A 27,061-nucleotide genomic window follows, 5' to 3' on the forward strand; every position below is an offset into this window, starting at 1 on the left:
CAACAGAACAGTTAACCAGTCAGAGTGATTTTGAATTATTACCGTATGACTATAACTTACACAGAAGAGTTCCTGAGTAGAAAGAATGCAATTTTAATATGGTCACAAGTGATTTATGTACCAAACTTGAAATATTCATGTAAGAAAAAAAAAAAGCAGAGTAATATATTTAGGATGTGCAGAATGTGCAAAAGGATTTAGTCATGGGAACCACTCAAAAACACAGAAGCTGAATTCAACTGAAAGACTCAAAATCTATCTAAAACAAGTTTCAACAAGACACAACAGCAAAACATTTATTTATTGCTTATAATGAAAGTAACAAATATAAATAAAATTAAAAACATGTTCAAACAATGTTTTAAACACATGAAATGTGTAGAAGTGTCTTAGCAAGGGCTCGAGGCAGGATTTGAGGTGGGGAGCAGAATAACCCAGCAGGAACCTCAAGACGTGCCAAAAGAAAGGCAAAGGCTTGCACCTAGCACGGAATAACCCCGGAAAGCGGTTCACAGCCTCACATCAGCCAGTGAGGAAACAGGTCTGCAGGGAAGGACCAGGGGGTCCTGCTGAAGCCCAACCTGGCGTCACATCTTGGATGCTGTCCATTTTGAGTGTGGAAGAAGTGTGCTCGCTCTCAAACAATGAAGGCTAACCACCTTAGGCTGCAAGAGCAGCCTAAGGAAAGCAGTTATCTCTCTCTGTTTAGCAGTCACAAAGGTATTTAAACAGTTAAACTGCAGCACTGATATATTAAAAAGGAAAAAAAAAAAAGCTGAACTTCTAACAAGTTGTCAGTATTTACTGGAATTACACTTGGGGCATCATCCCAGTAAGCTCTGCAAGCAGATCAAAAAGGCAGGACTACTTAATCATTATCCTAAAGCCAGTGTGAAGCAAATGTAATCAGGAGGAATTTGACTAGCTGACAAGACAAAAGTGCATCCCCACAAAAGCTTTCACAGGAATCAGAACTCAGACACCAAGACTGAAGTTGGCCAATATCGTTCTTCACCCTCCCTGTAGCTCAGACACCAAGACTGGATCAAATAAGCACTGACTTCTAGGGGACAACACACATATCAATGTCTATATTTATTCCACTTCTGTTCACAATTTCACGCTTTTATCCCATTAGAATACAACAATATAAAATTCTTCTCAGCCGCCACATTTACAGACATCAGCATGCCAGCAAAGCACAGGAACACAACTTGATTTCCTTCAAACTGCCGAAACAGAAAAAGGGGTTCTTAGATACAAATAATATAACAAAATATCTCTCTATATTGTCAGGTCGGCTGAAAAAAGGGGAAATGAAATTCAGAGCATCACTGAAAAGCTTTGCAACTAACAAGTCATTTAATAAGGGGGCACTATATTCAGCATGGCGTGAGCAGACATGAACTAATGCAGCTGCTCGCATCTGGTTTGCTGTCTGTGCTACTGAAAACCAAGCAGGTGCAAGTGTTCTGAAAAAAAGATTCAAAGTAGTGAAGAAACCACAAATGATCTAAATATTGGGTAGATGGGGGAAGGGAAGAACAGAAGAGAGTCTCAGAGACATTCCAAGTCTGGTGTAGGCAGATTCCCCGAATTACAATCTAAAAATATTTCCCTTGCAGAACAGCCCTAACCAGATTCTCCATAGAATAAGAGTTGCATTCACAGACAGAAAACACAGTATTTGGAGTCTCAAGAAACTTGCAGAAACTACACAAATGTAGTTTCAACCGTGTTGCCAATATCAGTTCTAGTTGAGCTGTGTATGATGACAAAAATGCCCAACGCTGGTATAAGATGCAACCTTGTCTTCATAAAGAAAATATCATAAGCTTGATTGTGCAGTACAATTCCTTCAACACAACATGGAGGAATGCAATAAAACTCTCGATACAAGAAATGCAAAAGGCTTGTTTAAGAAATTGAAGCATTTGCTTGGCCTCATCCCAAGACAGTTCCTCCGGTTTTCATCCCTCTCGTGCTGACTGTCTGACTCAAAGCATTTGCATTCTTCCATTCTAATCTTCAACTTTTTGATCTCAGTGGAATGGACAATTTACCAGATATGGTGATGAAGCTGGAGTCTACCTTGTGAACTCAATTCCACAATTATCCCTCCAGATTGTGTTTTGGCAAAGCTTTCTGTTAACCTTCCAGCAAATATTTCTGTTAAGGTTTTACTTCCTGAATACCACTAGAGATTCAACAGCCAAGTGAACAGGTAAGTTCTGCTTTTGCACTCCATAAGTATATATATTCAGCATGTGCATAATAATGACCTTTTAGTCAAGACCAACACTTAAAGCAAACTTGTGGGCCTTTGCTAAAGGATGTAAAGCACTTATAGGAGCTTAAAGGGAATAAATGGTCAAGTCCTTGGAAGGAGCCTACTGAAAAGTACTAGAGACAAGCTGCACCAGACTCAGGGAAACCCTGATACAAGAATAGCTGGATCTGGGAAAGAAGTCAGGTTAAGCTCCATATGTACACTTATCCTGGTCTTAACACAGTTCGCTTAGGGCTACAGGCAGAAGCAGGATTCTGGGCAAGATCCACACTGAAAATTTATCACCATTGTTAAGTAGAATACAATGTAAGAAAGACTGGGTTCACAACGGCAACGCAGAGTAGCTTTGCAATCAAGAAACTTGTACCAATGAATTCTTACTACATCATAACAAAAAATTGCTTCAGGAAGGTGGGGCTGAGCTGATGCTACCCACACTCCAATGGCTACGCAGGGTTTGGGGGAACAAGACATGGAAAACAGGGGGAAACGGGAGCAAAAAAATTTATTCTGAAAATATAATCTGATGAATTTTCAATGGCTCTTTGCAGACATCCTTCTTCAAACCACTCACAGTGCACTTCACATGCTCTTATACCATGTGAGCAACCCTACCTGTGAGGCTTCACAAGTGTGCTGCATCAAGGCAAGCTGATTTAACAGCTCAGTACACACAGAAGTGGCAGTCCTCTCTTTGTTCCAGTTCATGCTCTCCTACACTCCTCCTCCTACACCAGTTCCAGTCTTATCTGAAACTCGACTGATTTCAACTAATGTAATAGATAACAAAAGTAGCAAAACCACTAATATTTCTCTGTTGGTTTAGTGAGATAAATCAGCTCCCCAAGGAGCGGCTCAGATGAGAGAGGCAGGAGTGAGCAACTAGGAAGAGGCGAATGGATACTGCCTCTTTTCAGCATCACGAAGCCATTGTACATCAGCACAGCCGCTTAATGAAAACTCCCCCTAATCCAGCTACTCTTGAACAGAGCTTTTGGCTAATCACAGGAAAATAAAAACACCCAAACCTCAGAATATGTTTACAGCTAAATGGATTTTGAAGTATTTTTAGATCTTATTCTAAATAAATCCATTTATATTTTAAAATACAACAATGCATATCAAGATCTCAGCTTGCTATGCAGTCTATTAGAATTGTTTCAATTACATTAAAAATGTAGAAGCAATATGTATGGTGTTGCTGGAAAAGTGTTAAGAGAAGTCCAATAAATGACTAGCAGAAATTATTTGCTATGTACCTAGAGTCTGAACTTGCCAAGTTACTAAAAGAATATTCTTGCAAATTACAGGTAATTTCTTCATTTTTGGTTTACTGAGTTCAGTTGAGTAAACTACTATTTAAAAGTAAGAGGCCTTCTAAATATTGAAAAGACAGGAAACCTATAATGGAGCAACTGGATGCAAGGGAATGAGAGGTGCTGCTTTCTGAGAGGAAAAAAAAGAGACCAGAAACACACACATCTATTTACTAAAATACAGATAACACCACTTCCTCTTTCTCACTAAAGCCTTTGGGTTTAAATGCAAAGCAACTTTTCCCCCAGCGTAGTTACCTCATTTAATTTTGTGCTGTTTAACTACTAAAGACAGTTTAAAGCCCAAAAGAGAACCAAACTTGAGATTACTTCCCAGCAGCAAAGTGCTGGTAGGTTCACTTCTAGGTCTTCCTCAAGACCACGCACACAGTAAGAGGTCAGTTCTTTTAAATGCAGTTTCCAGCACCAATTAAAATCTGACCAACTATGAGTTCTGCAAACAAAATTTCGTTAAATGCTTTATCTTCACTCAGACTTTTAAGAAATGTTTTAGAGTTAGTTTCAGGTTTCCATAAAAGGAATCTATTTCTAACACTACTGTTACATGCGCAGCAAGTGGTGGATGCTCTAGATAAGCATTTCTAGAAACTTATTTGAAACCACATGACCAATAGAATCGTCTCTACATGTCATCCATCAAACAAGAAACACTACTACAGGATTGAAGGCTATAAATTCAAACTATAAGAAATAACAAGAGTAGATTCTGATGACCTCAGACCTACAGAATTAGCAGGAAACATTAACAAAAGGCATGAAAGTAAAAGGCCTGAAAACAGACAAACAAAAAGTGATTTGAAACAGTATCAGTGAAAAATAAATCAGTCTGTCATCAAGAGTTAACAGTTTTCTCCAAAAATATCGAAGATTTAGTTTATTCAGTCTAGTCAACCTAGACTCTGTGAAGATGTCTGATGTAGTAGTGTGCAGAAAATAACTAGTGACAGATGACTAGTAGATGATGTCAAGATACCCAAGGAATTGACTACAACTCGCTATGCATGCAGTGGGACCGAAAGCAAAGTATCAACTAGGATGGGGGTTACCTCTCCAGGACTCCTACAAATCCCCCTCAAGATAAATCTTGCAGTGTCTTCAGCAAGGGTTATCTAGCAAGCTAGAGGCACTAGACAAAACAACTAAAAATAATGGAAACTATGAAATTTAATAGTGTAAAAAAGAGTATACTTCTACCAGGATCTCAGGGTTGACTTCTGGTGGTGAGGGAGAACACAGAAGGTAAGAGTGCAGAGGTCTTAGGTGGTCACAAGAGCATTTGGATAAGTCTAATGCAGTTCCAATATGATCCAGATTCACAGACAGAGAGTTACCTCCAGCACAGAGAGAAACTCTCATCTAGAATGGTATATTCAAACTAATCAGGTATGCTCAGCATTCAAAAGATAAGACGATACAGAAAACAGGTAGTGGGGTGACAAAAGGAATGAAGGTTTTATGCAAGATTAAAAATCATGGTCTGAGTAATGGCTGGGAGAAGATGCCTGCTGTCAGTACATACAGTGTGAGAACAAATGTAAGCAACAGAAGGAAACTGCTGCATCTAAGAACAGTGAAACATCACTGTCACAAAACATCATACACATGCTGGGTGTTGGAAAAGTCTCAAATATCAGAGCATTTAAGACTCCAGAGCCCACTTTCAATTTCTTTCAATGAGAGCAGAAGAAAAATAAGGTTAATTTTATAAGGCTGGAGACTAAAGATTCCTAGAAACAGAATTAAATGGGATGATTGCTTACAAATCAGGTGAGCCTTTATTTTAAAGCAGCAAGGTTCTAAAGCTGGAAAGTCCTTTTTTATACAAAGTTCTGTGTAGTGTTCAGTGGTAGCAAAAGCCATCACAAGTCTCTAGCACAAGGGTAAGACTTTCATTTCTTCACACTCACTGTGGCTCCTTGAGGGAACAGAGGCAACATCCCATCTTTCAGGCTGAAGCTTGGGTGTTTTTCTGTCCAGGGCAACCTTTTGTAGCACATCTACCGCCAAAAGACAAAGTAAAGAAACCCAGGATTCTTTGCATAGCTGCACACCAAATGAGGGACATGAACACATCGCAGCTAACTGCTGCAAGCCTCTTCCTTGCTAGACAAGTCAGCGGGTTACACAAGCACAGGATTTTTTAACATATGAACAAGCATACTAGCTTACCATCAGATATGTGAGCCTTAGGCCCTGGAACAATGGGGTATTTTTAACAAGAATTTGAAATGCTCCACATGATATTGCTTTATAAAAGATAATGGCCTCATTTTACTCCCCGCTTTGCAGCAACAAAAATTTCTATGTTGTTTACAAGCTGATAAGAGTATTTGCTTGCATATAGTATTTAGAAACTGTGTTATGAACAGACAAGGGATTAAAAACACTGGGACTTAAAAGGCAAGCTTGTTCTAAAGTGCACATGTGAAATATAGAGAAGCAATGAATGTTTGAAGAAACAGACAAATTCCGTTGGAAAGTAAGAAATAACACTTCTCAGCAGTTTCATTTTTCAGCTGTGTTTCCAACTCAAACATTTTGTCCTTGTAGACAATAAAAATACATGAAAGTGAGTGAGCAGAAATCAATTACAAAAGTGAAACTACTGGCTGCTTTTACTGCTGGAGGAAAAAGGTTTTCCAATGCCTGTTCTGTGCCTTTTGGCAGTTAAAATTATTTGCGTTACTTGAACTTAGAAATCTTTTAATTAACTTATTTTTCAACTGATGCAATTGCAGGCAACTCAATTAGAGACATTTGCTTTGAATAAAACAGGATGTTGTTGAACATAGTGATTTCCCTTCAAAAATTCTTCTAAGGGGGACAGTCGCCTTGCATTTGTGCTTCTAAAATGCCTTCCACAACAAGGTGCCGACTCATAATAAGGAACATGGGTATTATCACAATACAAATAAAGGCAGGACTAACTGCTGGGTACAAAGACAGAAGTAAAGTAGTTAACATTCTCAAGCTGAGGTTTGATAGAGAACTGAGAACACTGCCTGTATGCATATCAAGACAAGAATAATGCAAAACAAGCAAACCACATGAAATCCTTCATTATACATGTATCAACTACATTTCTCTATAAAGCTGTTACACATGAGCTCTTTCAAGACTATAGTGAACAAAAACACATGGAAATTACATACTTTAATGCAAACTTAACCATAAGAATTCAACAAACAAAATGGTTAAGAACCAAAGATGATCCAGCAGAAACAATAATGTCAGTAGCATCAAACACCTACAAAACAAACCCCAAAATGCTACAGCTCACAATGTTTTTCTTCGTACATTAGTACTAAATTTATGCTGTTCTATCCCCAGATGAAGCTCAGAAGCTGACTCTTTGCTAGATTACATTTAAAAACTGGGCCACAAACAGACCCAAGTAAAGTATTGACCATTGTGTAACACAGCTCAGCCAGCTAAATCAGCCACAATTTCTTCAACGTATGTAGAAATATTTGGTATGTTGGGTTTCTTTTTTTTTGCAAGCATCAACCCCATGGTTTCCAGGATTACTCTTTTATTAGTAAAAGGTTCAAAGAGGCTGTTGGACTTAAACAGAACTGCCAAAACAGGTCAAAATTGCAATTCCTCAGTTCTCCCAGGGGAAATCCCCAAGATTGCTGAGATGCATATGCCAACGCAAAGACCGTGTTGATCAGAAAACATGCCACATTAACCGTTTAATTTTTGCCTAGCAAACCAGTGTTTCCGTGGCTATAGCAGCATCCACTCTAACAGCTGTGCCAAAGACTCAGACCAACAGCTAACAGCCTCACTGCCTTTCTCCATTCCTGCTGTCACATACAGAAGCTGTCTGTCCTGAACATTGCTGGTACCATGATCAGCAGTTTCAGACGTGCCCAGGAGTTCCTGCCACCAGGAACATGTTATCTTATGTATCTTTCATATCAAGGTGCAAGAAAAAGAGGCAAACACTGCTGGCTTATAAAGATCTGTTAGGGATCCAAGCAAGAGTATTTCCCAAGCTTTGCAAAATTAGTGAGCACAGGGGCCAGCTTGTAACACTTCACATACTCACGCACTGGCTTGGGTAACAGGAAAAAGCCCTGCATCAGCTTTTAAAAACAGGGCACAGGAATTATTACTCATAGTGTTACAAGGGCTTTTACAAGGTTTTTTCCACACTTGAAGAAAGTTGAAGCAGTTAACTGCATTAAGTTTTATGAGTCCCCTTCCCCTAAAGGGACTAAGCTATGCTTATATTTAAAAAACTGGTGATACATAGGAAAAACAGTGACGAATCGCCCTTTTATGAGGGACACGCATTGTCCAAATATTGCTTGAGAACAGTGTGATAAAGAGATTTTTTTCCATGAAGCAGAATGTATTAGGAAAAACTTGCATTCTTAACATATAGCTATTCCAGCACCTTTTCATAATAACCTATTTAAATTAATAAGCCACTTTCATACTATTTTACCACCTTTCAAACTTTGGTAACTAAGTTTGGAAAAACAAATATTCATTAAAAAGTCGTAAGAATCATCAGCCATGCATACAACATTTGGTCACTTTATATTAAAGGTCTGTGTATTAATATATTCATGACTTATAAAAGGTAGAGGCTTTCACAAATCATTAACCTACATTATTAACTGTTACAGCATCCAACAGCTTGCTCACGGTAATAGCATGTAGCTACCTATTCTACCTTGTATTACCATGGTCACACCCCTGTGTAACATGCCCATAATGTGTTTATAACTTGCAACAGTTCATAAATGATTTATAAAGAAATCTTGAAATATGCCTCTATATCTTTTTTTTTTTTTGTAGTTGTTAAACCATCTGGGCTCTGAAGACACAATATGTGAAAGCACAAGGCAAAGATGAAAACAAGATACATGTGACTTTAAGATGATGGATGAAGAAGAAGGATATGATTTAAAGAGAAATATTCAAGGTATTGATCACTCTCAATATAACCTAACATTGCAATATGATCAAAAGCATAATTTCATGAAGTTTTAAATGGGCAGCTGGAGAAGTGGCAGTTTATGTATACATCATTGAATCATAACCCGGACACAAGCACAGAACTGAACTTTCAGTCAGTGTAATCGCTTACCAATTTCAGCAGGTAGTTGCTTGATTTTGTTCTCTCGTATGCTAAGCATGGTGAGCTTTGACAAGTTTTTGATATCCTTTTCCACAGTAGTTATACGATTAAAGCGTAGATAAAGAGTGGCGAGAGAGCTTAGCCTATACACCACCGAAGGGATTTCTCTAAGTTTGTTATGCCGCAGGTCAAGCATGCGCAGCTTCTTCAAGTTATCAAGAGAGTCAGGCAAACTGGTAAGTGAGTTTTCACTCAGCGCCAGTGTCATCAGGTTCACAAGACAGCCCACCTCTGCCGGGAGGGACTGCAGTTTGTTACTGTATAAATAAAGTTCTGTTAACTGCGTTAGCTCTTTGATAGCTGATGGAAGCATGTGTATAGACCTCTTGGATAAGTCCAAGCGCATTGAATTCTCTTCCCGGCATTTATTTAGCTCTTTGATCACTTCAGCATTGCTGGATTTTTTGCGGGTACCTGTAGCCGGATTAGGTCTTTTTATCGTATTGTCCACTGAAAAAGCTACCCCAGGCTGCGTGCTACTGGAGTCCTTCTTTCCATCTTTGGCATCTTTCCCTTTGGTCTTAGGCTCCTTTTCTTTGCTCTCTTTCCCAAATCCTCCAGAGGCTTTGGCCTCCTTCTCCCTTTCTTTTGATGATGGGACTTTTGGATCCTTCTCTTTACAGTCCTTTTCTTTTCCTAGATTACTACTCATGGTGACTCAATGTTTAGCAAGCACCACATGAAATCCGTTTCTGAAGTTCACAAGAATAATTCACTGCTGAAGCAACAAGGATCCTTAAAATATGCAAGCACTGAACCAAGGGAGGAGCTTCGGAGGTGAGATACCCATTTGCTACATATTGGTTCTGAAGGCACTCTTTCCTAATCCTGGTATCAGGAGATTCACCTCTGGAGATTAGAAGGTCAAATGCTCCGTATTAGTATTTCTGGAACACAGAGAGAAGAGAAGCCAAAGTTAGTGTAAATACAAAACTTAACTTCCAGTTAAATGTTGGACATTTCTACATCAAGCCTGTGCTCACTAACCCAGGTTAATGATTTGTCCTTTTCTACAACTGTCAATGAAAAACCCAGTGCTAAAGCAAAAATACTACACACATAGCTCAGAGGACCCACTGTGGTAGAAGAGCTACACTAACTACTATACATTAGCAAAGAAAAGCTACAGTTCTTAAACAGAACACTGCTTTCAGTACTACATTTGAGTCACCATCTTACATCTTAGCTAGCTCTCAGCATAGCACTCTGGTTCTCAACAGAAATAATCTCTCTCCCCTCCATGCCAAATCAGTTAATAAAGATCTGCTGTAATTTTAAGTGCCTGCCTCTTCAAACAAACCTGCACAGGCTTATTCTTTCAGCACCAAAGAGTCTCACTTCGATCTACAATGAAATCTAATATGCGCCTGTAACACGAACACTTTGCCTCCAGATCTCCCTCCTGACCGGCTCTGAACCACACAGCTCTGCTTTTAATGTGGAGCAGAATGTTGCCACCAGCTTCACTGCTTTGAAGATGCAAATACGAGAGTTTTTAAAATAAACCTATCAAACAGTCAACTGAAACCTCAGAAGAAATAATATATTATGCTTCAAGAAAAGCAAAATTATGAAGGAATTTCTCATGAGAGTAGGATACAACATATCTTTAGACAGTATCTTGAATTCCTTCCCCCTCAATGACTATAATGCAGCCTAATGAGTGAACAGATGTCTGAAACCTATAGAGCCCCATTTACATTTTTACAAAATCATCATGTATCATAGAAAGTAGCTTTGCTTCATGTTGCAATTCAAAACACAATGTGCCCAAGAACTTCACGACTCTGAATACTCTGGAGAGGTTTTTGAATGTATCTTTGTGAAAGAAAATAAATGGTCAGTCAATGGCAACAATAATTTCGTATCTCCGTGTTAGTCCACCTTTTAGCCTAGAACCAGCTTTCATTCATCGATGAAGAAAGTCTGTACCTCAGAAGAATACTTTCTTTCCTCAGCCACCTGAGCTATGTTAAAATACCTTAACACCTCCAAAAGAGCTGTGTCACTGTCCCAGCATTCGAGCTTCTGCACAAGTTCATAAAGTTCATAACCAAAATCAATTAAATAATAATTTGCATGCTTAAGCCATCAGCAAGTACTAGAGATACAATTATTTCTTCAGGAAAGCTCAACTATTTTTAACTGCAGTTATGCTATGTACACTTGCCTTCAAGTATAAGCACGTGCTCAGAGAACACAGAAGAGCAGACTTTGCTCAATATTTGTTCAGATTGAAAAAAACAAGTGAAGAAAATCTATTTAAGGATGGTAAGAAGAGCAAGCCACTTTACCTCGGCTGCAACTCAGGCTGTTTAGTAACAAAGCTCAAAAGAAAACCTCGCCCAGGAGGTGGCTTCCAGTCCTTCGCCCTGATTCATTACTGCTGCAGTGTCACAAAGCATGTGCTCCAAACCCCATGATATCAAAACCCATGCTGCCTCCAGTTACTGTGCTCTGGACAACTCTGTTGTAAAGGACCATGGCCACCTGCTAGCAGCAGCAACAACAGCTTTTAACTTGGATGCTTTCTCCAACACCGAAATCTCTAAAGCAGCACAAGCCAGGTCCTTAGTGCTTCCTTAAGATTCCCACCCAGCTTTTACACCATCCATTAACCTGACCTATCCTCAAGATTACTAACCTCACCACATTATATTTGAAAACTCATTCTCAGCACTGTGTAATCTACATGCTCGTAAAAACTTCAGCAATAGAAAACGTAGTGACTCGAAGTGCAAAAACGCAGCTGACTAAAGGGTGGGAGCTTCAAACAACTTGTTTTCAGAGTGAAAGGTAACACAAAGAATCCAGAACACAGCTTCTACATCCTGATAACACAGAGAGCTACTGCTCCATATCAAGCCCAAGTGCAAAATACTCAAAGGGCTTCTGTTCTCATGAACTTTCAGTGTAATCAAATTTAGGACCCACCAAGAGATTGGTTTCATTTCTGATGTGCACAGCAGCTGAAGGAGGTTTTCAAACAGACTCATAAAGACAAGATGGCTGGAGGTTAGTACTACTGAAAGCAGCTCAGTACTGCACACGCTCTACATAACCTGCACGCATTTCATCACTGTCTTCGTTAGCTATTACTTTAATTGTACCTAAAAAGAAAGCAGGGGGTGTCTCCCTGTTTCAATATACAGTTTAACATTTCATTTTTTAGTAAGGAACAAAAAACATTTTGCCTATACAAAAGAATAAAAATTGAAAAGTCATTAGAAACATCACCTGAAATACAGAAAGAAAACTGAGAGCAATACAAACGGTCATGACCAGAGACTTCAACATGGCCTCACAGTTAAAGATGTTATGAGGCAGTCAACTTGCAGGCAAGCCACAGGCAGCCGTGGTTTCCTAACACACTGAAACTGAAGCCAAGCTTGCAGTGCACCAGGACTTCAAAATACACTCCCTGTTCACTGACAGAAGGCTAACAGTTAAATGCACTGCACCTATGTCATTTTTATGTCTTTACTGTGGATTCTGATTACTGTTCAAGACAGCAAAATGTATTTAAAATAGCTTGAGAAGGTTTAGCCTTTTTCTGTCCATGGAAATTCTCTAATACCTAGAATAACTACAACTTGGACTTATAAGAAGAAAAAGCGTATGATGAGACCTTTATCAGATGAAACACAACAACAGCTAATGCAGGGGAATCACATGAAAGAAAATGCCTCACCTCTCCAGAGTCCAAGGCACCTCTAAGACACCAGCATCTCCCTTCTTCCCCAGCCGGCTCAAGAGGGCTGAGATTCCCAATAGCAGAAGAACCCAGCAGACACCTGCCAGGTTTCACGCAGTTACTCCATGAACCAGTAAACTCCTCTGCCATGAGCAACATCTGCATCTCAATGCAAATTACTCTCAGCATCCCTGCAACCCTTCTTCCACTCTCTGTTTCATTTCAGGAGGAAAAAGTCCCAGCAAGTACAAGATCCAGGACAGAAGGGTAATTCATGAGACAAACCCTTCGCTTCCTACAAGGCCATAGTTGCCACACATCACCAACTTCCACAAGTGGAAGAAGTCCAAGCAAGAAGTCTCCCTTACTAAGTAGTGCTGACTTACCCCCAGAATGGCCAAATCTGTCAAACAACTGCTCTGGGCTGTCCTGCAAGCACAGTATGGTGTTCCTGTATCATAACACAGAGACAGCACAGAATCTAAACAACTACATGAAACTCATCCTATTTCTACCATTTCGTAAGTTTTATAACCCAATTTTATAAGTTTTTATAACCCGATTTGCCATTGCAACCTATCTAAAATTAACATATTTGCATGTAATATAAATGAGAATACATCTCTGATGTTGCATGCTTTCAGTACACAGGACTAAAATCTTTCCATTTCATACATTAATGACCAAGTTTTGAGACAAAACTCAAAACGGCAACTATGCCCAGAACTCCAAAATCTTACCAACACGTATACAATTTAAATGCTCAACTTCACATAAGCAGCCCTACAGAACTTTTCAGCTTACTGCAGATCATTTGAGCTGATGGGGTTACTCACACACATCAAGTTAAGCATGTACGTAAACTTTGGGCAGGCATGAGCATAATCACATATACTACAGAGGAAGCTAAATATGTTTCAAAAGGTCATTCATATTTTTTAAGCCCTTTTGGTTGAGAGCCACCATTAGCTCTCAACTACAGTCGAACAAGCATTCATTGTGTCCCAAAAGGAGAGCTTCTTTTAGAGATATTTTTAGCAAAAGGAAATTCAGCTAAATTAGCCAGTTCTGCCAACTACTTCCATTTTCCAATGCTGTTCAAACTGACTTCCTGTCAATAGTAATTGACATAAAAACATTTAACTATTAGGTCTTGGAGAACCTGGAAAACTTCGTAAGACTCTGGCTCTGCACAGTATATGAAGGAAAATAAAACTTTTAGAGAAGTTAAAATTATCACTTCCATGTTCCAAATATCTTTTTGGTAAATAAAACATTTGTAAATAGCTATAAATAACCAGCATCGTAGTTTTGATTCACCCCTCCTGATATCTGTAACTCTCCAAACTCCAGAAACACAAACAACTTCAGCCTAACTTGCATCACCCTCCTTAGCTGCCTCTAAAAGAAAAACACATGGATCTTGGCTATTTTACTAATTACCTTTTTTTTAATATGTACAAGAAATCAAAAAGATATTTCAGTTACTCTGAGCAACACAACCCAAAACATTTATGCAATAAATGCTTCATTAAAAAAACATGGTAATGAAGAAACAATCATGATTCTAGGGATAATACTAAACTAATCACCTGGTGATACACATAGCGATGCTTCCTGGTCATTACCTAATACAATGAGGCTTGAGATAAAGGATTTCACCCAGCTGCTATTCAAAGAAGGTTGTAAAAGATTTAACTATCTCCTACTCACTACTGCAGAGTAATTTTACTATCCCATTCCCCCCCAAATAATCCACTCCCACTACTACTTCACAGCTTAGTAAAGACTTCAACCCAATTACATCTTTTAATGTTGATTTTATACGAACAAATTGTTGAACAGGTTGTATGCAGCTCTGTAATAAAAGGTCAAGAGGCGTTTTCTGCCCTAGTGCTGGGGTGCGTTTTCTGCCCTAGTGCTGGGGTGCCCAAACCCCAGGTGCCAGAGGAAGCCAGCCAGCAGGAATGGCCAAAGCTCACGAGGCTGGGAGCACCAAAGACCCACTGCAAGTCTTGCTGCTCCTGCCTCAGGATGGTGGCACCCCTCCAGGAAAGGCTGTCCCTGCATGAGTTACCCTTAGCAGTCCCTCAGCTCTTTGAGGATGTGTAACACATCTTGTGAGTTGCAAGTATGTGAAAGTTTCCTGTATGTTCACAGAAATGGCTTGAAATAAAAATAATTTCATCGACATAAAATATCCCCCCACTGCTGAACCTGGTCAACACCTTTGTCGCTGACATGGACAGTGGGATTGAGTGCGCCCTCAGCAAGCTTGCCGACAACACGAAGCTGTGTTGACACACTGGAGGGAAGGAATGCCATCTTGAGAGGTGGGCCTGAGTAAATGACACAAAGTTCAACAAGAGCAAGTGCAAGGCCCCACACATGGGTTGCAGCAATCCTGAACACAACTGCACACTGGGTGGAGACTGGATTGACAGCAGCCCCAAGGAGGACAACCTGGGGGTGCTGGCTGATGAAAAACTCAACATGAAATGGCAGTGTGCACTCACAGCTCAGAAAGCCAACCGTATCCTGGGCTGCACCAAAAGGAGCGTAACCAGCAGGTTAAGGGAGGTGATCCTGCCCCTCTACTCTGCTCTTGTGACAACCCACCTGGAGTACTGTGTTCAGTTCTGGGGCCCTCCATGTAGGAAGGACATGGACATGTTGGAGTGAGTCCAGAGGAGGCCAAAAAGATGGTAAGAGAGCTGAAGCATCTCTCCTATGGAGACAGGCTGAGAGATTTGTGGGTGCTCAGCCTGGAGAAGAAGACTTATGGGAGGCCTTGTAACAGTCTCCCAATACTTAAAGGGGTCTACAAAAACGCTGGAGAGGGACTTTATACAGGAGGTTATAGAGACAGGATAAGAAGGAATGGCCTTAAACTGAAAGAGGAGAAACTTAGATTAGACATTAGGAAGAAATTCTTCTCTGTGAGGGTGCCAAGGTGCTGGCACAAGCTGACCAGAAAAGCTGTGGCTGCCCCATCCCTGGCAGTGTTCAAGGCCAGGTTGGATACAGGAGCTTGGAGCAACCTGGTCTAGAGGAAGGTGCCCCTGCCCATGACAGGGGGTTGGAACTGGATGAGCTTTAAGGTCCCTTCCAACCCAAACCATTCTGTGGTTCTATGAATATTTCCCTCTCAAGTGATGAGACTAACCAACAGCAGTTTCTTCTGCTAAAGGAAAATCATCACAGCACATTATCTTACAAAACGGTCACCCTACAGCTACACTTAAACATCTACTGGTTCCTGCTATTTCAGTAGACAAAACAGGCACTTTAAATCAGAAACATTTCCAATATTCAGAGCATGTGATATTGAAGACATCGCTTTCACTAAGGCCTATATAGATGACACTGAAATGAAATACAACTTTACTTCTTCTGTAACGTAGCAGGAAGCCCACAGGCCTGCATTTGAACGGAAAATTCTGTACTATGTATAGAATCTTAAGTCATGGAATAGAAACTATTTTTCTCTTTGTTCTGTGTTTGCACTAAGCTTAACCCAAACGGTGCACACCATGGATAGTGCTTTTCAACCTGAGTAACAAAAGAGGATCATTCTGAATATTAAATATGTCAAAGAAGTAAGGAATCATCTCATACTTGGCACTCTGAAGTAAGCAGACAATGATTCCACTACATAATCAAAAAGTCTTGAGATTGCACTTCTGATCTAGGAAAGTCTAGTTAGTCAGACCTAAGTTACTTTAACAACAAGACAGAGTTCAAATGATATCCAGTAATTGCAGAGATGAACAAACAACAAACAGAAAATATCTACCTTCGCAGAAGTATTTACCTTTTGCTTAGGATAGCATGGGATACATGAAAAACATTTCATATTCTACTGCACCACAAACATGAACACATTAATAAGCAATGGATGAAATTCAAAGTTCAGCCCAAGTGGCTACGATGACTTTCCATTCTCAATCCCACATATGCAAAAAAAGATGGTCACCACTTTCATTTCAAAACCGAAATAGCTTAAGCCAACGAGTCACTTGCAAACAAAGCACATTCTCTCCTACAATTTGCTAGCTTCAAACATCTGAGCTACAGAGTTTTCATCTGCGTAAGTGAATTTCAGCTTCTGCCGCTGCAGCCACCACAGACCAGCTGGGAGCAAACTGCTGAATCAGTTACAGCGCGGTTCCATGGCTCCTCTGAACACAAAACCTCATTGAGAGGTACGGAGACAGCACGGAAGAGCCAGCCATTGCTCCACCACAGATCAAACACATCACCTAATCTATCTCGACAGAAGTAGTGCTCCTGAAACATGCCAGCTAGAGACTTTCTCTTCTTTGGTAAGAAAACCCCTGGATCTTAGTGTACAAGGTGGTCAGTGGCAGCAGCTGTAATGATTCTTAGAGCCAGCTGTGATGATAACTGGTTTGTTCAACAGAGAAGGCTGACCATTAAATTCATCTTGGTCCTGTAAATGAATGGCCATAAGATGGTAATTTAAAGACTACCAGTGTAGCTTGATTCCAATGTATCTGGATATGACCCCACTTCCCCCCCCCCAGTCCCTTCTCACATCAAGGTAACTGCTTGTTGCCTCCCTGCACACACAGCCCAAGCCTGTGGAGCTGGGTAAGTGAGGAGGCCAGAACCCTGATAGCCCACTGAGCCCTTTAGGATATCTTCATCTGCCAGATGACTGCAACCAAGACCATTCTCTGCCTCCTTACTGCTTCCATAGCTGCAGAAGAGCTGAGCACAACCCAGTCTCACATCCCAGCAAAACCTGGAGGTCGAGGGAATGACCGAACAAAGACCAGACCAAGGGGGCAACAACTAGACCACTTCTGAAGGCTTGTTTATGCTTTACTTGTGGTTTCTTAGATCTGCAGGCACATCTGTAACTGTAGGCACCTAATTATAAACCTACCTGCAATTAAAGCTGAAGTTACTATAAATAAGCAAATCAGTTTCAAGAGGTGTTTGGAGGTTGATCTTTTTGTGCTTGCAGAACCAGGCACATCTCCCAGGACATCCCATCCTGGCTTCCGAAGCCATGCCCTTCCATAGCAAATGGAACATTACTGTTGGTTTCAAAGCTTTCAAATCCATCTTTTCATTCACTTGTCACCAGATCTGTTGCTTTCTGGAAGTATTTCGCTGCACTAAATGCCAGGTCACATATCAAAGTCCAGATCCATCACAACAAAAAGGTTCCACGCTAGCAGACAGAAAGTCACCTACGCCTTAAGTTCCTAGGGGGTAGAAGTAATTTTTTGTGCCCCACCTTTTGAACTCATCCAGCAAGTACAAAAATATACATCGTGTGATTCATTCTGTTCACTCCAATATTATTTTTATAAAGCATTTTGTTTCTCTCCTTTATGGGAAAAGGAAAAAAAAAACACACTAGTTTTTGGCCAAGTTATAAAATACCATTTCATGTTTTCATAGAAACAGACTCTAAGAACAAGTACAAAGCATTCTCCTAACTCCATGTGGCAGCTTATTTTAATATGTAAAAAGGTACTTTCTGCATATGTGGCCCCCCAGCATGTACCTTTTGAGCTGCATGTCTCCGTTGCCATGGTAACTCACCATATCAGCAGGCTCTATAATACTGCATAATACATGAAATTTAAAAATCCTAATTTGCTTGATGGAACACATTTCTCAGTCTTAGTACAGGTCCTAATAACTAGACATGCCTTAAAAAAAAGGCTATTGTAAATAGACATATTATTCTAGGAAAAAAACGGGCTTTTTGGGACTACCCAAATTCTGCATCTACAGTGGGGTACAACCTTCGTACCACAAACGCAAGTGCTCCAAATCTACCCAATACCCTCCTCTGAATAAAGATGACCCTGCTGTAGCAAAGTTACATTCTATTATTACAAAAACCCTCACTATTAGCACTATTACTACCCTGGAGCTACAATTCAGATCCCTCAAGAGTTCTCATAAACAAAGGAAGCAGCCTGCCACACAGAGCTTTGCTACACATGTGACAGAAAATGTTTTGGTCCTCAAAGGTGACAATGCAAACTTCAAACCAGCATCAAATATTGTTCTTTTATTTATCATTTCTTCTGAGCAATACAAACAACGTATCAAAACAAACCCAACCAAACAGGAGACAAAACATGATGGGCAGGAGAAAAAGCAAACGCACAAAACATCAATAGAGTAATATATCACCTACTGATTAGCTATATTACCAAGAACTTATGTAGATCCTATGAAAATTGCGACAAATAACATGTCAAATCCCATCTCAGCTAAATAAAACGCTCTGTTGCTACCTAGGGTAGCATCCTACCCTGGCTCCTACCAGCAACACAGAGTTATCTGGCAAAATAGTAAAAACATGGTTTATTGCAGCATCTCCCTTTGTTTCTTTGCCTCTGAATTTCGTGTAATAAGCTTGCTCATCTTCAGCACGCTTTTATGTAATAATTATGACCGTTTCACAAAGTTCAGTGCTGGATGACTCTCGGGCCCTTCCATTTTCTGATCATAGTTAGTGCCTGCGCAAGTCACAAGATCCCTTTGCAGAGGGTTTCTATGTTAGGAAGAAAGCCTATCTAAAAATCAACTTAAAAAGTGCTTTTAACACAATTCTGAACATGAAAAAGACCGATGACTCTACCTTCTATGTTCTAGCAGACGAAGCCACAATAACTACATATGGCAGCTTGGCACTGCACAGTATCTGGCCGCTGTTCCATTTTTTGTCTACCTAAGATAATTTGCAGTACTTGATCTGAAGCTAAGATGAGAAAAGCCTGGATATATTTGTTTTATTGAACACCTAGTTTAAATATAACTAAAGTACAGAAACAGATATATGCAGTAACATTTATTTTTCACCTAAAATACATGAGCTTGGAAGATATACAAGTGTCTAGTAAAATCCAAGAACGTACATATCTATCCACAAGTTTCCAATTATAAATCTCCTCACTTCTAGAACTCATTAACATATTTTGCATTTGACCTGCTCCCAGAAAATAAATACCCCTTTGAACAGATCAGCATTCTGGGTGCTGGTCAATGAGAAACTTAACATGAGCTAGCAGTGTGCACGCGCAGCCCAGAAAGCCAACCGTATCCTGGGCTGCATCAAAAGGAGCGTGACCAGCAGGTCGAAGGAGGTGATCCTGCCCCTCTACTCTGCTCTCGTGAGACCTCACCTGGAGTACTGTGTGCAGTTCTGGTGTCAACATAAAAAGGACATGGAACTGTTGGAACAAGTCCAGAGGAGGCCACGAGGATGATCAGGGGACTGGAGCACCTCCCGTATGAAGACAGGCTGAGGAAGTTGGGGCTGTTCAGCCTGGAGAAGGGAAGGCTGCGTGGAGACCTCATAGCAGCCTCCCAGTATCTGAAGGGGGCCTGTAGGTATGCTGGGGAGGGACTCTTCATCAGGGACTGTAGCGACAGGACAAGGGGTAATGGGTAAAAACTTAAACAGGGGAAGTTCAGGTTAGATTTATACCTTTGGCAGAAGTTCTTTACTGTGAGGGTGGTGACACACTGGAACAGGTTGCCCAAAGAAGTGGTAAATGCTCCATCCCTGGCAGTGTTCAAGGCCAGGCTGGATGGGGCTTTGAGCAACCTGATCTACTGAAAGGTGTCCCTACTTGTGGCAGCATGGTTGAAACTTGATAATCTTAAATCCTTTCCAACCCAAACCATCCTATGATTTTATGATGTTCCCCCATTACTGCTTAACCAATGTTTTTCCTGTGATTTTTTTTTTGTTTGGTTTTCTAATCTGAACCTTTCAGATAAATGCATTTAACCTGGCTAAACCAAACTGAGTTGGGCCAAGTAAGTACATAGATAGAACAAGAGTACAAAGAAACTGCTACATTTCGGATAACTGGTTGCAAGTTAAAAATACTCCAACAAACACGTGCCTAAACACAATGTGATGGACCACCTCCACCCTCCGAGTATTCTTATTCAGACTCAAGAACTACAAACTGCCTCAAGAACTACAAACTGCCTAAGAGAATAGTATTTTTCCTGTAGTGTGTCCACTCCAGCTAGATTCTCATTATTAACCGCTATGTTTCTAATTTCAATTGCATTCTGCTTACCCAGATACTCCCTACAGTTTCAACAGGATTTTGCATTATTCTCCCCCTGTCCTTACCCTCCTTCGCTGCACATGGTGGAACAACTTCCACGTTCCAATGGGCAGACCACCGCCCTACACCGCTGCTTGAAACAATGCTTAACCACAGCTGGAGAAGCCAAAACAACTTAGAAATACCTTGGGGAACTCTGTAAACTAATGGCACCATAGAAATGTAGGCTTGTTTTACACCCTGATAAGGTGATGAAGAATAAAAATGCTTCCAAGCCTTTTCCAAAGTCTTCAGATGTTCTCCCCAGTGAGCAACACAGAATTAAACACAATGACATAAAGCAGTGAAACATTATTTAAGCAGGGAGATGCATACTATAGGTGGGTCAGGTAGCTCTGTATACAACTACACACAGCCAATGCTCTTTTTTAGCCTTCACTCCTCAAAGTTGATGTTTACCAGCAACTGCCTGCCAGCCCTTGGGGACTTTTGGGATGTTGCAGGGTTGGGAAGAGGGGCCTTGAGAAGACATGAGAATGGAGTGAAAAAGTAAGGTGATTCACACAGTTCAGCTGTTCATAAGACTGACAGCTGTAAAAGCACATTGCTTTTACCTTCATGTCAAAATTAATCTTAACACCGATTCCATAAGGACTATGGCATTTTTGGTTTAGATTAGGGACTTGAAATCTACTAAGACGACATCTGATGCTACACTGAATTTTACCACATAGTCACTCCTGGCCACTCCAACCCCTCTAATAAGAAAACTGTAAGGAATTCCTCTGGCAACCAAGAGCCGAGTATTTCATCAACCCTGAGCCTGTTTCACCTCCTCGACTCCTACTCGCCAACTTCTTTTGATATAAGCCATTCCCACAGAGCAAGTCAAGCACAGCGGCTGAACAGGCCTTTCCCATCCGGCTGAAACACCCTCCTACCGACCTCCCCACCTTCCTTGGAGCCACACTGGCCACACAGAGGAGAAAAGCTCCTGCCTGGAATATGGGCAAGCTGAGAAATATGGGAAAGGGAGAAACAGTAGGAGATGGAACACAAGTGGAGATGGGAGGCTGGCAGGTACAAGGCAGCTGACTTAAAAATCCACATAAGAGATTATATCACAGATATAAAAATACTGAAATGGCAATCAGTCAACAAGCACCACTCCTACTCCTACACACTACATGGAGAAGGGTCTTCAAGAAGGCAAAAGTATGTAGTAATTGGAGAGGTATTAAACACATCCTGACAAGCACAATCATCTAAAGCACTAGAAGCCACCTCATTCACACCTGTAATTTTGACTGCTTTAGATTGCAAACTTGATTTCTGTAACTTTTTAGAGCCTTTTTATTTATTTTTACATGGTTTCCCCCCAACTCCCATCAACATTCAATGCATTAGCATTACAAAAAAAGAACCGAAACCCAAGAATGCCAACATTTACATTTCTTGCAAGTTCACCCACATTCTTACAGATTCCAGAGACAATCTTGGAGATTTCTTTCCCAGGATAAAAGATAAAACTGAAACAAACAGGGAAGAGAAACCAAGCTGTGTTCACCTTCCTATGAAGGACCAAGTGAAGGCCAGACCCACCCATGAATGCTCCTCATGCTCATTCCTACAGCCAAGGAGGCTTACCCACGCAACAGCTTAAGCCCCAGCCTGACACCCAAAAGCCTCCAAATGGCACTGAACACTATTCTGCTCATAACTAGGAGCCTGATTAAAAGATCATTTCACATACACTAACAATGCTAGAAAATGCATGATAAATTGGGCATCTTCACAGGAACAAGATGTTTTCTTTCAAAAAGGAAAAAAAAAAAAGAAAACCACTATGATCCCTTCCAAGCAGATTCTTCAAAATCTGTTCAGATGAGGCATCTTTTTTTCCTCTAAAAAACAAAAGGTCTGCAATGACATTTTTACTAGAAATAGTGAAAAACATGATTTCTGTCTGCCAAAAATCAAACTGCATGATATACTCTTTAGCACGCCTGAAAGGTTTGTGCATTGTAAAAGTAGAAAATAGCAGCAAAGTTAAACTGAAATAAAAGACATAGAATTAGACAGAGTTAAATGCCTCTGTACAAACATGATGTAGTAATAAGCCTTTCACCTCACCCCTTTCTAATCAATTAGATAATGGAAATCTAAAACAAGCTTAGAGCTACATTAAAGTTCATACCACTATCCTAGCAAAATAAGTATTAAAGACAATGGTACTGCATATCTGTTTATAACAAAGAACATTCTTGTACCTTACTGCCCTTCGTTTCAGACAAAACCAGATTTCATTTATAAATGTCTAAGTAACTCAGCAAAGAATCACCTGATCTGTTTGTGAGTTGCAAGACAAATGGCTACGAAAAATGCAACCTTTACACCAGCTGAGGCACAACACAGAGCCTTACCACACCTGCTGGCCTCTAGATACCTGTGCCTTGCAAAATCTGTATGTATTAAATAAATGGACCAGAGGATTGCACTGGATGGTGCAAGCTGAGAGCAGATGATTCATCACTTCTGGATTGCCCACACGTGCTCCTCTGAGCTGCACACAGGCGAGGACCGCTCGCAGCTTCCTGCTGCCAAGCAATGGAGCCTCAATGCTTTGACACACAAGGGTAGGAGATTGGTATTTCAACCACCTAAGGAACATTCACACGAGCAGCACAGGTTGAAGTAACCCAGATTAAAAGGGAATTAGCCCTTTTCAGAAGAAGTGTAATCCAAAAAGTAATTGACACATGCAGAAAGCACTCAGAAAAAGGTATACAGACTCATGAACCAACTACAAGGGCTGAACAACTTTTAGTATGACAACATGCTCCAGAACAATACGTTCAAAATCAGGGTACTATATTTATATACAAACAGTAAGAGGATACAAGAAGAATATCTGAGGAAGTGAGATAAAAAAGCTCCTGAACAGAAGGAGTAAGAAGAAACTGAAACACTGCAGAGGTACCAAAACCTTGAAAAATAAAAATATAAACATTAGTTTAACAACAAAGTTGATTTATTTTAACAAATACTTGCTACCTATTTGTTCCTTTTTTACTCAACTATTCTCAAAATAGTAATGTGAAATAAAAACACAGAATGACACTTCCAAGGAAATAGAAAGGATCAGAAAGAGAGAACAAGCACAGGTACAGGTAAAAGAGACATGACAACCACCACCATTTACCTGAAGTGAGACAGGAGTACTGGGTACAGACCGCAGGGAACTGCATGTATGACAGTGTACAGGAATAATGAGCGCAGAGAGGTAGCAGACAGGCAGGACAACAGAACTAGAGAAGACTTGTGGAGCAGGACCTGAACTAGTGTGTCCCCTGCAACAGGGCACAGACAATGCCACCTGCTCAGCATACAGTGCCTTTGCGGCAAGGTGCAACGTGCCAGTGCTGTCCTCCACCCTGTCCCAACCCTTTCTCCATCCCTCCCTTTGCTGCAAGGCAAGAAACAGCCAAATTACATCAAGTCTTTTGTTCCTATGCAGGGTTGACGGATTAGCATGTGTATGATGAAACCTTCTCCTCCCTACCAGCCTCCAGCTCTTGTGATTCTTGGACATAAGGTTGTGCAAAGGAAGGCTGCTTCTCTCCTCCACAATTCCTCCTTCCTCCCAACATTCCCTGACAATAATTCTTCAAACAGAAGGTGGAGAAGAAGCTGCAATATGAAGAGCTGAATATCACTTGCATGTACCACACAAATTCCTACCTAATCAAAACCTTCCCTAATTCTTACACGGACAATGAGCAACATAACTGTCCTGTAAATTGTCAGCATTGGCTTAGTATTAAAGTCTAGTTAAAATTTAAAATGAATGTTTATAGCATTATTTTTTGCTAAATGAAGATACATATAAAACCACTTTATATTCAATCAGCAGCCTATGGGGATCAAATTCAGACATGATGCACAGAAGGAAATTTTAGTTTAAAATGATTCTTGCTTGCTAAGCCTAAATTTGATCTGTGTCTGCAAGGACTACCACTTGGAAGCAGGACAAAGAAAGAGGTTTTAATCGTGGCCTCTGCTGCTTGACATACTCTGCACTGCCCTTTAACTCCTAAATTCCTTGTGTCAGATCTGTGCAGATGACGCTATTTCACTGCGCCCTTCTCTCACCATCAACATCTAGCCTATTTTACAGAGCAAACGACATCAACACTGATGTTACTAAACCCAGGCCACATGATCCCTGCAATAGACAGGCTCTACACTGCAAGCTGCATTAGGCATACTTTATCTTATGCAGTACCATCTCTTTCCTACTCCTAACATTTGTTAATAAACTATCATTTTAATTCAAAAGCTGTTCACCTCTCCCTAGAAAAAAAGTGACATCTTCAAGAAGTGTTTTTGTGTGCACTTCCTCCCTTATATTTATAATCACAGCATAATTCTGTAGGAATCTGCTAGAATATCCCTATCCCCTCCATGCTTTGGCCATGGTACTTGTATGTCTAGATACGGCTAGAAAGTGTTTTCGAAGAAAAAGTTCAGTGCTCAAAGTATTTATTGCCCAAATGCCCCTTTTACCCTTCCTTCAGAAAAAGGAAACACATCATTGCCCTGCAAGGCAGCTCTATGGACCCCTAACCAAGCTATGCTGCCCTGCATGCTCCCACATAATATTCATGCTGAATAAGATGTTAATAGAGAAGCCTGAACATTAAATGAAATCAAAGCTCTCCAGAATGCAACAGAATTTGCTAACATTCACCACTTAGAAGATTACATTTTTCCATGAGAATGAGAGCAAGACAAAGAATTGCAAAATATCCCTAAAAACAACTTCAGCAGAAATGAAACCAGAAAACTATCAGTTTTAAAACTAAGCTTAAAAGGCCTGGGGTACTGTTTAAAAACAAGCCTTACAGAGCTCATGTGACCATAAATCAGACTTCAGATATCTGCAGACTGAACATACTGCATTTGTGGTGCAATGTCTATGAGAAAAATCAAGAAGGTGATGGCTGTTTCAGTCTCCACATTACATTAAGATCAGCAAAAATAAAACCTAGATGAGAAAGCATTAGTTAGAGGCCGATCTTTCTCTGAATTTGGGATTCACTTATCAACTATCAGCAACCAATTTAACTATACTACAAATCCAGTATAATGTAGAAGTGGAACAGCTACAGACCCCCCCAGCAAAGGAAGATCTCTACAGGCTGCACCTATTTGGGTTTCCCCCTCTGCGATGAGAAGTAATTGCAAGTAGTAATTGTATTTGGACACCATTTCAATGACCTGTATTCATACACCGGTAAACAGTTCCAAAACACAGGCACAGAACTAAGGAACAACTCAAGAAAACAAACAAACAAAAAAACCCAGCAACTCAGTCAGCAGTGAAATTATATTTCAGCTAAACCACTATTTAGTGCAGTGCTAAAGTAATGCAAGACTGAAATTTACTATTTCAGCTGACACAGTGCTTTTTTCTTTTATGAGAATATTCAAAAACTTGCACATCCTTATCCTTAAAAAGCAAGTATGAAGCCAGGGGACACCTGAATCTCTCCACTAAAGAAACTAGATAGGAAGACCTATTATTCATCATAGGTATCTCAAGAAAAACTCTGAAGTTTGAGACTACTGCAAGAAGATATGATCAGGGTTCGTCAAATGGGGGGTTTTGAGCTGTTAAAATCTGTGTTTTCATTGAAATTTAACTATTAGGAACCTAGCAACTAAAATGTCATCGTCGGAGAACTAACACAAACATTTTAACACAAAGCTACAAAAAAGCTACAGCCATACCTCGACATCAACCCAGCACCTCATGCGTTTTCCTTTCAAACAGGTTTTCAAACACTGAATCAATAGAATACTGTTTAGATTAAGGGATACATCAAGCCCAAAGAAAATCATTTCCCTAAACACAGGGGAAAAAAAAAAAGAGTATTTCTAGAGAGCAAGACTGTTACAATAAGCATGTTTAAATCCTCAAGTCTCACTTAAAATACACTAAAAAAAAAAAAAAGAGATTAACACAGCAAATCTAAATTGAGCTGGGGAAAAATAAAATCAGCAGTTCCAGTCAAAATTTCTTCCTCAGGTGTATTATTATAAGGAGCTCACCACTTGTTATTATTTCTAGACGCTGTTTCAAATACTAGCAAATTTGAATCAAAGCCACACCACTACTTTAAGAATGACAACATGTCATCAGAAATACCAAAATAAAGCTGGGAGTGATCCACAAGTGGATCTGGTGAACTTCACAAACAGTGCAAAATAATTCCCTCCCCTCTTATTTTTATATACATATATACACACATACATACATATGTAACTTATAATGGTACGATTACAACGGCGTCAGCATATCAGAACACCTCACACTGAAAAGTGAACCTTACAGGCAAAAGAAAAGCTTGACTTAGGAGAACCAAACACCCTGCACTGGCTCATTAGTCTGCTTGGTGACCACATGTTTAAGCTTCCATTTATCACTGCTTTTCAAGCTGG

General features: G+C 40.2%; 1 protein-coding gene across 4 annotated transcripts in view; it reads right to left on the reverse strand.

The window, feature by feature from the left end:
• SHOC2 (SHOC2 leucine rich repeat scaffold protein) overlaps positions 1 to 27,061 on the reverse strand; it is a 70,617-nt gene that overhangs the window by 32,459 nt on the left and 11,097 nt on the right. For all 4 annotated transcript variants that reach the window (XM_061458772.1, XM_061458774.1, XM_061458771.1 and 1 more), the window contains exon 2: positions 8,732 to 9,669. In XM_061458772.1, coding sequence (XP_061314756.1) covers positions 8,732 to 9,434 — 703 coding nt within the window. In that variant the 5' untranslated portion in view covers positions 9,435 to 9,669. The remainder of the gene's footprint in view (positions 1 to 8,731; positions 9,670 to 27,061) is intronic.

Source organism: Pezoporus flaviventris, unplaced genomic scaffold (genome assembly GCF_033815535.1).
Source record: "Pezoporus flaviventris isolate CSIRO_AGI_PZ_B2104156 unplaced genomic scaffold, CSIRO_AGI_Pfla_v1 ptg000029l, whole genome shotgun sequence".
NCBI lineage: Eukaryota > Metazoa > Chordata > Aves > Psittaciformes > Psittacidae > Pezoporus > Pezoporus flaviventris.